The following is an 11555-nucleotide window of genomic DNA, read 5'->3' as shown; positions in this document are numbered from 1 at the left end:
CTGAACAAACCAAGCAACTTCAGCCACTTAATATATCTTGCCCTCTAGACCCTTCATCATTTTAATAGACCTCTTTTGGGTACTCCCTAATTTTATGTCCTTTTTATACTGTGGTTCCCAGAACTGCACACAGTTCTCAAGGTGACGCTGCACCGACGCAGAGCTGGTGCATCTGGGGAGAGATTCATTTTTGTTTTCCTCTCTCCTGACATTCTACCTCACTATGTAATATTCACATTTCTGATGAAAACTTACAAAATTACTAATAGATTTCTGTTTAATCCAATCTACTGTATCACTGTAATCACTGGAGTTGAAGTTTGAGTTTACAACTTCTTTAAATCAAGGAAGTATTTCCTAAATTCTTGTTTTGATTTGATTTTTTTTCTAGTCATTTCTCTTTAGGGAAATCGTTGCTTTATTATACACCATCATCCTTCAATCCTATGTTAAGGCAGTGCTTTAAATTTATTTAAATAACACTGATAGACTAACGCATTTCTGTGTACCTCTTTGCCAGCAACATTAAACATATATTCTAAAGTCTTTTTTTTTTTTTCATCTCCAAAAGACACAAAAAAGACAAAAGACACACACACAAAAAAAAATAAAATGCATTATTATATCATCAAGCTTTAAACTGTCTTGTTACTACATCACATCCATGTACATGGCTGCCACACAGCTTAAGGTTATTTTGACTTTTTTTTTTTTTGTCATTAACATTATGTGCATTCAACTTAGCACTGCAGACTTGACATGCAGCTCACAATGAGCCATCCAAGTGCTAGCTTGGATCCCCTTGTCCCTATGATCTTAGCCACCATAATGTGCTATGCACATTATGCATCCTGTATTCTTAATTTCTTTGATTATTTTTCATATTTTTTTAACATAAACTTCACAACTCTCAGTTTGATCACAGGTGATCCAGATAAATTCCTCCTATCCTCCTAAAGAAAAATGTAAAGAAAATTCCTCCTATCCTCCTAAAGAAAAATGTTCATAACATGAAAGCTGAGACAGGAAATAGATTTGAAACATAAATGCCTACTAGATTACTGTAATTAACATTTTAAAATATATGCAAATGCAAATACTTCATTAAAGGAAAAGAACACTATTAAATTTAATAAAATATTAGATTTTGTTTTTATTGCATGGCTTGCTTTGATTTAGAAAGAAGCTATTAATGGCAGAAGTCTGATTTGCCTAATTGCCTCAAAACCCCCAAATAATTTTGGAATACAATAGACTTCCTCTGAGTATTGATGTTTGGTTAATTATTCAAAAATTTTAAAAGATTTCTTTTAAAATGGTTTTCATTTCTACCAGAATAAACCTTCATGGTTCCTTAAATCCTCAAGTCTATATCAGCTAAATCCAGTCATGGATCACCCATTCAAACAAGGTAGGTGTGGAGCAGTTTAACAACAACACCATATTCTTATGCCATATAGTAATACACATTACAAGTCAGATGGCATTTATTTATAATCACATTTTCAAAATCATTTCTCTTTTTTTTTTCTTTTTTTTTCTTTTTTTTTCTTTTTTTTTTTTTCTACACTGCATTCCCATTACAGAGCACTCTCTCCATATTGTTCTTTCATGGTACATTTCAAGCACTAATCCATTATAAGAAGATTCATCCAAAAATCAAATATTACACAAAAATTTCCTATTGTTCAGAAAGATTGGACAACTTGTGATTAACAAAGTACATAAGTAAATAGTATTTTTATAAATACTAATTTATTTAATAAAAATACAAAAATATAAATATACATATATAAAAATATCATGATGAGTCAACACACAGACATTCTTTAACTCAATAAATATGGCAGTAATATTAATCTTTTCTGAAGTATAATTTTGAGATTATATTACAATGTGAGTGCACAATGTCCCAGATAGTCAGAAATGTAAAGCAAAGCACTTAAAATAATAATTAAAAAAAAAAAATCGATCTTATTATTAAAGGCACAAAAAGCCTTTTATTGTGTTTTCATTGTAAATGAAAACCTTTCCTCAGAGGTTTCTAGGCAGAAAGGGTGAATTATAGATTTTTTAAAAAATCTAAATCACTCATATTCATGTATGTTGACTTACTAATTAAGCAAACCCTTACTAAGACAACACCTATTTTTTGTAAAAAAAAAAAAAAAAAAATCCCAAGTAAGAGAGAGTAGGCCACTTTATCTAGTAACATAGACATGAATTTCACTAACACTTAGGTCACAGATTACTTTCTCAGTCTCAGTCACTGTCCTCTCCACCATACATGTCTGCTAGTTTTTTAAACCGAGGTCCCCAGTCACTGAGGTAATCATAGTCTTGGTTGCCATCTGTGGTAAGTGATTCCAGGCTGCTGAGTGAATTTGCTATAGAATCATTTCCTTCATAAGCGTATGTTGCTAGTGAATCATAAGGAGGAGCAGCTGGATCTGAATCATTTTCCTTTAACCTTCGATGAATAAAATCTTGCACATCAATGTTTTCCCAAAGAGGCGTAGTCCGTCTTATCTGAAATATAGTTTCTGGGATGACATCTCTTCTCATCTTACTTTCCTCCCTTGCTTCTGGATTTCTGAGTGTGCCAATGTCAAAAGCTTGGGTGTCTTCTTCCCCACCCCCTTCATCATTGTAGGTCACAATGTTGTCCCGAACATCATCCTTTGAGATGATCAAAGGTTCTTTCTTCCTCTGTCTCTTGAGGGCTGCAAACAAGACAACTAACACTGAAAAGAAACAAAGGAGGATAGAAGAAATGCAGAGTTAGAAATGAAATAAATGAGCTATATTTTGCATTGTCTGTTGTTCTTAGAATGCTTCAAGACTGGTATTTTTAGTAAATAAGTACAAAAGACATCTATCTCTAAGTTGAAATTAATAAGAAAAACTATTAATGTTTTATAGCAGCCAAAAATATTTGCTTTTTTAAACTTACGGAAGCAATGACTAAAATATTCTATGTTTGATAAAGATATAAATGTTATTACTACGCTGGAATTGAGAAGCAGAGAATGTCTTAAAATGTGTCATCCTACAAGTATTTGACTTCAATTTTACTTTTGTGAAGTATTGCCTTCCTGGCAGTCACTAAGGGTAATTTTATCAAAAGTAGCTGAGTCTCCTAAGCAAAAGTAATTCACCCTCTTGAAAGCTGGTGATTTAGGTATTCCTAAGAGTCTAATTCACTATTGAAAATGGAATCTACAGGTTCTTCTGAAAATAAGAACCTGAAAACCTTCAGCTATCAATATTATTGACAAAACCGTTTTTGGCTTCAGTGACTGCAGGAATTGAAATCCAGTCTCTGTTACTAACTGTTTCTTCTTAAAAGCATGATCCCCCTAGTTTAAGAAATTATAGTTGAATAACTCTTCCTTTTGGAGAGGTAAAGATTGACACTAAGCTGGACCTTTACAGAAGGAGATGAAAAACTAAAGTTAAGCTTTGCAAATACATTCTGCTGCTTAAACGCTATTGATTTCAGTAGAAATTCAATGCTTAAATGCATTTAAAAATTTGACCCTTGCTCCAGTATCTGGAGTAAATAGGAGAGGCCAACAAGATCATCTGTCAATGAGGCATAACGCTGGATGCCAAGCCACACTTAAAGGCATTAGAGCAGTGTTGAGCACTTGTGTTGAGCCTTAGGAGCAGTTTTTTATTTCAAATGATTTGAGTTCTGGTGAATAAAAAGAATGGACATAGTGAGGGTAGAGAGGGGAACAAAGATCTTCTACGTGTCCTGGTACAATGCTGTGAAGGTAAAGGCTGTTCTGTTTGTGATTTTGTATGTGTACAAGAGCCATTCTTTTCAAGTTTTTCTAGTGCTAGACAAATAATAGTCCACTTGTAAATTTAGTAACTTCATATGAAAGAGAAGGGCAGCTGTGAGGGCAGATCACTAAAATGTTATTATGAAGAAATGTCTTTCACAGCTGGGTACTTAATGTCTCTCTGCTGTTCTGGACATGGTGACGCTGGTATACTCTCCTAGAATATATCTTGCTGAACAGCAATTAAAGAAAACACCAAGAACCACACAAATTTTAAACTAAAAATTTTGTTTAGCCACATTTCACTTACGTTACTCTGGCTTCAGCTATATGTTTAAGTAGAGCAGGATCTTTGACCCTGGGGCCAAAGTATGGGGCCAAAGACACAAAGTATTCACACTTGCTCTGCACAGCACTGCTCCATGAGGCTGTTCTGAGTCTCATGTGGTATTCATATGGTCCTAAGGAAAAATTATGATTTTTTTGTTTGTTTTTAGTTGAATGTTACTTTACTAAAGCACTGCAGCCCATCAGACTGATGTTTTCATAGTGAGAGAGCAAGAGTATGTGTTTCATTTGAAACAAACAGAGTATTTCATACTCTGTGTTTTGGCATGGGAAGAGGCTTTGAAGATTCAGAGCCCACTGACAAGAGCTGTGCAAAGTGGACAGCCAGATCTGGCAGAGTTCGAATCATACTGCCTCCTGGGAGTGGTGGCCTGCAAGTTGTCCTGTTCACACTATGCTTGGGCAATGTCCTGGGGAACCAAAGCTGGCTTAGGCTGAAACCAGGACAGTCGTGGTGCTCGAACCTCAGCAGTATGGACAATCAGCTTGTCAGGTACTCTCCCTTCCATATAGCCACAGCCCCTGTGGCTCTCTGAATATTTGCTAGAGGTAGCCTGAATCCAGTTGATCTTGTTAGCAATCTATCTGATAGAAAATATATGTTCCTTAGAGTTATATAAACTGTCAGCTGTACAAGTGTCACTTTCCCCTTAGCGAGCTGTGTTGGCCAAGATGGGTGGGAAGAGAAAGAGGTTTATCACAGTTTGACTGGAAAGTGGAGAAGATAGCCCTTTTAAGGAGGAACTTCTCTGGTAAGCAAAACATACAAGTTGCAGATGTTATGGTTATGAGCTGGCATTTACTCTAGTTCCTTCATATTCATTTTCCTAATGTTTCAGCTCTGCAACCACCCATCTAACTTATGTGCTTGAACTTTATTTAAGCATCTGTACTCATTACCACTTGCAAGTGATAGAATGGTTCTCTTCTATTATTTTGAGTATAAAAGTTACAAATCATTCATGATATAATAGTTTTTGTTTGTTTGTTTGTTTGTTTGTTTGTTTTTAAATCATGGAGAAAAATATCACTCAGTTTCAGGAATATGACTTTAAAAGTCCTGGGTTTAAATGAAGATGTGTTTATAATGTAAAACATTAGTATCTAAAATTAAACCTAAATTTTCAAGTTTATTTCACCATTTCACCTAAATAACACTGATAGCCTCCCCTCCCCCCCCTTTTTCTGCACATTCTTATGAATAGAAATGATAACAGCCCACAGTAATCTCTTTCCACTCTCCCACCTCCTCACCCATCTTAGAAAACTGTTCTTACAAAAGAAAAAAAAAATATTGTATTAAGTATGAAATATTACTCTACAGGGTCATGTGAATAAGAGGTGAAGAATGCCAGAGGTCTAGAATCAACAACCCCTTTGCCTCATCAGTCAAACAGCTCATGACAGTTACATACCCAGCAGGATGATGATGCAGAGGAGAATGGCAACCAGTGCCCCTGTGCTGAGGCCAGCAGGGAGGAGCAGGGCCTCTGCATTACAGGACTGCATGTTTCCTCGACTGTCACAGGCACATACACGTATGGTCAGCGTGCTAGTGCTGCTCTGGATTGGGTAGTCATTGTCAAATATTATGACTGGCAAGAGATAGGTACTTGTCTTACTACGGCTATATCCATTTCTTCTAGTCATAATTCCTGCTGTGTTATCTAGAATGGAAATGCAGAATAAATGTTACAGGATGAATCTTTATGTGGTATTGGGGTGGGGGACTGGCACTGGTTAACAGTTACCTTTGTTGTCTACAATGGAGAAGTTTGGATGAACAGCGAATTCTGGCACCAACTCGAAAAAAAATTTGTGTCCTCGAGGAGGCTCGTCTTTGTCAACTGCACTTACAGTCTGTATCAGCTATAAAGAAAACAGCATTTCATGGTATGTTTTTTTGTTGTTGTTGTTGTTTGTTTGCTTGTTTTAGAGATCTTGCTTATTTTACATAAACTCTCTGCTTTACACGTCCAGTGAAAATCTGACAAATCTCTATAAGAAGACAAAAAGTGATGTCCTAAGCCAAACGTTCCCCACATAAACACAGGAGATGTTCCAGTAAACAAATTGTAGTTTTGTTGTTTAAACACATAACAGAAAATGAAAAAAGGGACAGTCTTCACTGCAAGACAGCCGTCTGCTTTGATTTGTACTCAGTACCTTGCAGTGGTACAGAAACAATTGCCCTTCAGAATAAGCCATAAACCTCCTGTGGCCTCATATAGCAATGACACAGAGTAGTGCGTAAACCAGTTGTTAAGTGGGTCTAATTCCCAGTCCACCTCATCTGCTCCTGGCGATAAATTGGAGTACTGCACTGGCAGGATGCTCAGTTCTCCTGAGGTAATAAAGAGAGATGTTTTACTCCCTCCTAAATTGAAACCTCTGTCTGTGGAGCTTTACAGCTGTAAACAAGAGCACTCAAGCCCTGTTGGGAGGGAGTGGAAATAGCCTAAGCACAGGATCAGAGTAAAAAGGACTTAAAAATAGGTCCTCAGCTGTTATTTCTGATAGCATATGCTTTTCTGTTGTATAAAATTATGTATACGTATGTACATATGCATGTATATGTGTATATACACTAGCAATTTGACTTTTTTTTTTTTTTTTTTTTTTTTTTTTCCTATCTAGCTGCTGCTGGAGGCTAGGGAACACAGCTGCAGAACTGGAGAAGGAAAAGCTACCTGGGAAAGTGACTGGTTTTGAAATAACTTGCAGCATTTAGAACCATGTGGGGCTGTGTGAGCAGTAGTAATCCAGTGAGCCATAAGAGTGGCTGCTGTACCCCTGGTACTCCCCAGTGGGTATGGCATTGGTGAGTGACCCATACTCCACCTTGGCTTTTGAGGATATGTTTCATTTCAGAAGATGTCATCAGAAGATGACGAAGCTTGGTGGTGTGAAAATGAGAATATGCTTCATCTGTGTTGCAACTCAGTATGGCTGAGTTTCTACAGGACCTAAATTTAGAGACAGAAGGAGCTTAGCAGTCAGACTTGTTTCTTTTAAAACTGTGAGGGAGCCAATGCCTGCCTCGAGGTTTTCAAGTGTTTCCAGCGTGTAGAGTGTCCTAAAATCCCACAGACATCAAAGCCACTTGTTATCAAAGACTTACTTCATGGCTTGTTTTCCTGATATTTCTAGGAAGAATACAGCATGAGCTCTTCAAGAAATACAGTAATTGACAAATAACACTGATACAATTTTTAAGTCTTATGGCAATCAAGTAAGGAATAGCTTTTTCTCACGTACAGCTCTGAACATCAGCTTGAGTGGGACTTAAGGATACAATGAAATTTTGGGGAGTATTTAACATCTCTCAGGATGGAACACTATTAGACTAATAATTATAGGGCTACTAAAAATACTAATGTGACATTCAGAAACCAGAAATCTGCTGCTGTTAATGCTGTACCATGCAATGATTATTTATCCTATTTTTCTAGATAACCTTGGGGTACTTTTTTTTTTTTTTACATGTAATAGCGTTAAGCTGTTATTTAAAATCAACAATAGTTGAGAAGACCGGTTTGGCTCATTCTCTTTCAAGGTTGTTCTAAAACAACCACAATGGGTGTTTTTTGTTTCTTTGTTTGTTTGCCTTGTGATTTTTTTTGGGTTGGTTGGTTGGTTGGTTTGTTCACTTGATTATTTTGTGTGGGTGGGGGAGGGGGGGGGGTATTATTTTATTTTTATGGTATATTCCTGAATATCCTATCATCAGAAAAGAACTGGAAAAGGAATTTGCAAACATCAGCCTTATATAAGAAGAGCCTATGCTGAAGGCAGAATTACGCAGTTTCTCTATGCATGATTAAAATAATTATTACATATTCAGGTCTCTTCACTTTTAAAATATTTGAAGACCATTACACTTTACTTTAGTTTTTTGGTTTATTTTTAATTTTCACTGTTTCTCAAGATTAGCCAAATCCCAGTTTATGGCAATTCTCTGATTTTTTTAACTTTTCAAAATCCTGTTTTTCTTCTCTTTGTCACAATCTACTTCTGAGAGTGACCATATAGTGTAAGACCAAGATGGTACTTAATTTTAGTTATGGTTTGCTTTAGTGTAAATGTAGCATTAGCACAACAAAACATCCTTCTGATAGAAGTAAAATACTGAATTGAAATGAGAATTTTTCTCTCACATTTTTGCAAGTTTTAAAAGACAGAAGTAAAAGTGCCAGAGAGTAGAGTGAGAATTAGAATATGTGGCTATATTTGTGCAATTACTTGCACAGCCACTTGGAGCCACTTGCCAAGGCAATTGTCTCCGGGGCAAACGTGTTATGCAGTGGAGCGGGAGATCAGAAGGCAGGGCTATTTTTCCGGCATCGAGCCCACTTGAGGGAGCCGCCAGGACCTGGCAGCCCTCACGAGGGAGGTGAACGAGGTGTAGGCAGAGCCAGCAGCGCTCTCTCCCTGGCCGTTCAGAAGTTGCCCCTAAGGAGCGCGAGCGACCATGAGCACGGTGAACAGGGTGGGCAAACAGGGTGTGGCGTGTGCCTGAAGACTGGAGGATAGCCAATGTCACTCTGGTCTTCAAGAAGGGCAAGAAGGAGTAGCCCAGGGAGGTGGTGGAGTCACCATCCCTGGAAGTCTTCAAAAGACGTTTAGATGTAGAGCTTAGGGATATGGTTTAGTGGGGACTGTTCGTGTTAGGTCAGAGGTTGGACTCGGTGATCTTGGAGGTCTCTTCCAACCTAGATAGTTCTGTGCTTCTGTGCTTCTGTGTCAGTAGGGGGTGGTGCGGCAGTTCGCACAGGCAGGGCAAGCAGGAAGGGCAGAGCATTCCCCTCACCCATAGGAACATCTCCTCTAACGGCGGTCTACCGCTAGCTCAGCTGCAATGGTGTACACCAGGCACAGTGCGCTCTCTAGGAAGTCTGTACACACACAGACTGCGTGCCTGCCCGCTCAAAAATGCGGCAGTTCCGGTCTCTGGATGCCTGTTGCTACCACCTGTGGGGGGCAGAGAGACTGTGTGCGTGAGGTGCAAGCAGGTGGATGACCTGGTCCGCCTTGTGGCAGAACTCAAGGAGGAGGTCGAGAGGTTGAGGGATATCAGGGAGTGTGAGTGGGAGATAGACTGGTGGAGCTACTCCCTAGCTTAGGAGAAAAAAGAGGGTTTATAATCTTTGGAAAAGAGGGCGGGCCACTCAGGAGGACTATAAGGTTGTTGCGAGGCACTGCACGGACAAAATTAAAAAGGCCAAAGCTCATCTGGAGCTCTATCTGGCTACTGCCATTAAAGACAACAAAAAATCTTTTTACAAATATATCAACGCAAAACGGAGGACTAAGGAGAATCTCCATCCTTTACTGGATGCAGGGGGGGGAACCTGGTTACAAAAGATGAGGAAAAGGCAGAGGTGTTTAATGCCTTCTTTGCCTCAGTCTTTAGCAGCAAAACCAGTTGCTGTCTAGATACCCAGTGCCCTGAGCTGGTGGAAGGGGATAGGGAACAGAATGTGGCCCTCACTATCCATGAGGAAACGGTTGGCAACCTGCTATGGCACTTGGGTGAACACAAGTCAATGGGGCCGGATGGGATCCACCCGAGGGTACTGAGAGAATTGGTGGAGGAGCTGGCCAAGCCGCTTACCATCATTTATCAACAGTCCTGGCTTTCGTGGGAGGTCCCAGTCAACTGGCGGCTAGCAAATGTGTCACCCACCTGAAAGAAGGGCCGGAGGGCAGACCTGGGGAACTATAGGCCTGTCAGTTTGACCTCAGTGCCAGGGAAGCTCATGGAGCAGATTATCTTGAGAGTCATCACGCGGCACTTACAGGGCAAGCAGGCAATCAGGCCCAGTCAGCATGGGTTTATGAAAGGCAGGTCCTGCTTGATGAACCTGATCTCCTTTTATGACAAAGTGACGCGCTTGGTGGATGAGGGAAAGGCTGTGAATGTGGTCTACCTTGACTTCAGTAAGGCTTTTGACACCGTTTCCCACAGCAATCTCCTCAAGAAACTGGCTGCTTATGGCTTGGACTGGCACACGCTTTGTTGGGTTAGAAACTGGCTGGATAGCCGGGCCCAAAGAGTTGCGGTGAATGGAGTCAAATCCAGTTGGAGGCCGGTCACTAGTGGCGTTCCCCAGGGCTCGGTGCTGGGGCCAGTCCTCTTTAATATCTTCATCAGTGATCTGGATGAGGGGATCGAGTGCACCCTCAGTAAGTTTGCAGATGACACCAAGTTAGGTGCGTGTGTTGATCTGTTCGAGGGTAGGAAGGCTCTGCAGGAGGATCTGGATAGGCTGCACCGATGGGCTGAGGTCAACTGTATGAAGTTCAACAAGGCCATGTGCCAGGTCCTGCATCTGGGGTGCAATAACCCCAAGCAGAGCTACAGACTGGGAGATGAGTGGTTGGGAAGCTGCCAGGCAGAGAAGGACCTGGGAGTATTGGTTGATAGTTGGCTGAATAGGAGCCAGCAGTGTACTCAGGTGGCCAAGAAGGCCAACAGCATCCTGGCTTGTATAAGAAGCAGTGTGACCAGCAGGTCTAAGGAAGTGATTGTCCCCTTGTACTCGGCTCTGGTGAGGCCGCACCTCGAGTACTGTGTTCAGTTTTGGGCCCCTCGCTACAAGAAGGACATGGAGGTGCTCAAGCGAGTCCAGAGAAGGGCGACGAAGCTGGTGAGGGGTCTGGAGAACAAGTCCTACGAGGAGCGGCTGAGGGAGCTGGGCTTGTTTAGCCTGGAGAAGAGGAGGCTCAGGGGTGACCTTATCACTCTTTATAAGTACATTAAAGGAGGCTGTAGCAAGGTGGGGGTTGGTCTATTCTCCCACATGCCTGGCGACAGGACGAGGGGGAATGGGCTAAAATTGCACCAGGGGAGGTTTAGGTTTGGTATTAGGAAGAACTTCTTCACTGAGAAGGTTGTGAGGCATTAGAATGGGCTGCCCAGGAAGTAGTGAAGTCACCATCCCTGGAGGTCTTTAAAACACGTTTAGATGTTGAACTTAGTGACATGGTTTAGTGGAGGACTTGTTAGTGTTAGGTCAGAGGTTGGACTCGATGATCCTGATGTCTCTTCCAACCTAGACAATTCTGTGATTCTGTGATACTTGCTGAAAAACTCAAGGAGAAAATATCCTGATATTACAGCAAACAGAAATTGCAGTTGAGTATCTTGGGGCTTTTTGAGCTGTAATCAGTGCAATGTTTGTAGGATCTGGATTTGATTCCCTTCATGTGCAAATTACATGGAGGAGGACAATTGTGCCAGGCATGGAGGATGATTGCAGGTGAATTTGTGATTTTTTCCAAATGATGAATAGGTGAAAGGATATTAGAAATGTTATCTAATTAAGTTTTTGCTTTTTTTTTTTTTTTCAGCTATACAACTGTAAATAAAATAGATTGATGTTAATGATAATCACTGCAGAAATGAATGAGATA

General features: G+C 40.1%; 1 protein-coding gene across 2 annotated transcripts in view; it reads right to left on the bottom strand.

Annotated features, from left to right (window-relative positions):
• Positions 1-1471: 1471 nt before the first annotated feature.
• CDH9 (cadherin 9) overlaps positions 1472-11555 on the bottom strand; it is a 106184-nt gene continuing 96100 nt past the window's right edge. For both annotated transcript variants that reach the window (XM_021266933.4, XM_038175171.2), the window contains exons 10-12: positions 5891-6008; positions 5555-5806; positions 1472-2744 (exon numbers count right to left, since the gene is read on the bottom strand). In XM_021266933.4, coding sequence (XP_021122608.2) covers positions 2263-2744; positions 5555-5806; positions 5891-6008 — 852 coding nt within the window. In that variant the 3' untranslated portion in view covers positions 1472-2262. The remainder of the gene's footprint in view (positions 2745-5554; positions 5807-5890; positions 6009-11555) is intronic.

The sequence above is a fragment of the Anas platyrhynchos genome, chromosome 2, assembly GCF_047663525.1.
Source record: "Anas platyrhynchos isolate ZD024472 breed Pekin duck chromosome 2, IASCAAS_PekinDuck_T2T, whole genome shotgun sequence".
NCBI lineage: Eukaryota > Metazoa > Chordata > Aves > Anseriformes > Anatidae > Anas > Anas platyrhynchos.
The sequence above is the reverse complement of the archived record's forward strand: the minus strand, read 5'-3'. Positions and strand labels throughout refer to the sequence as shown.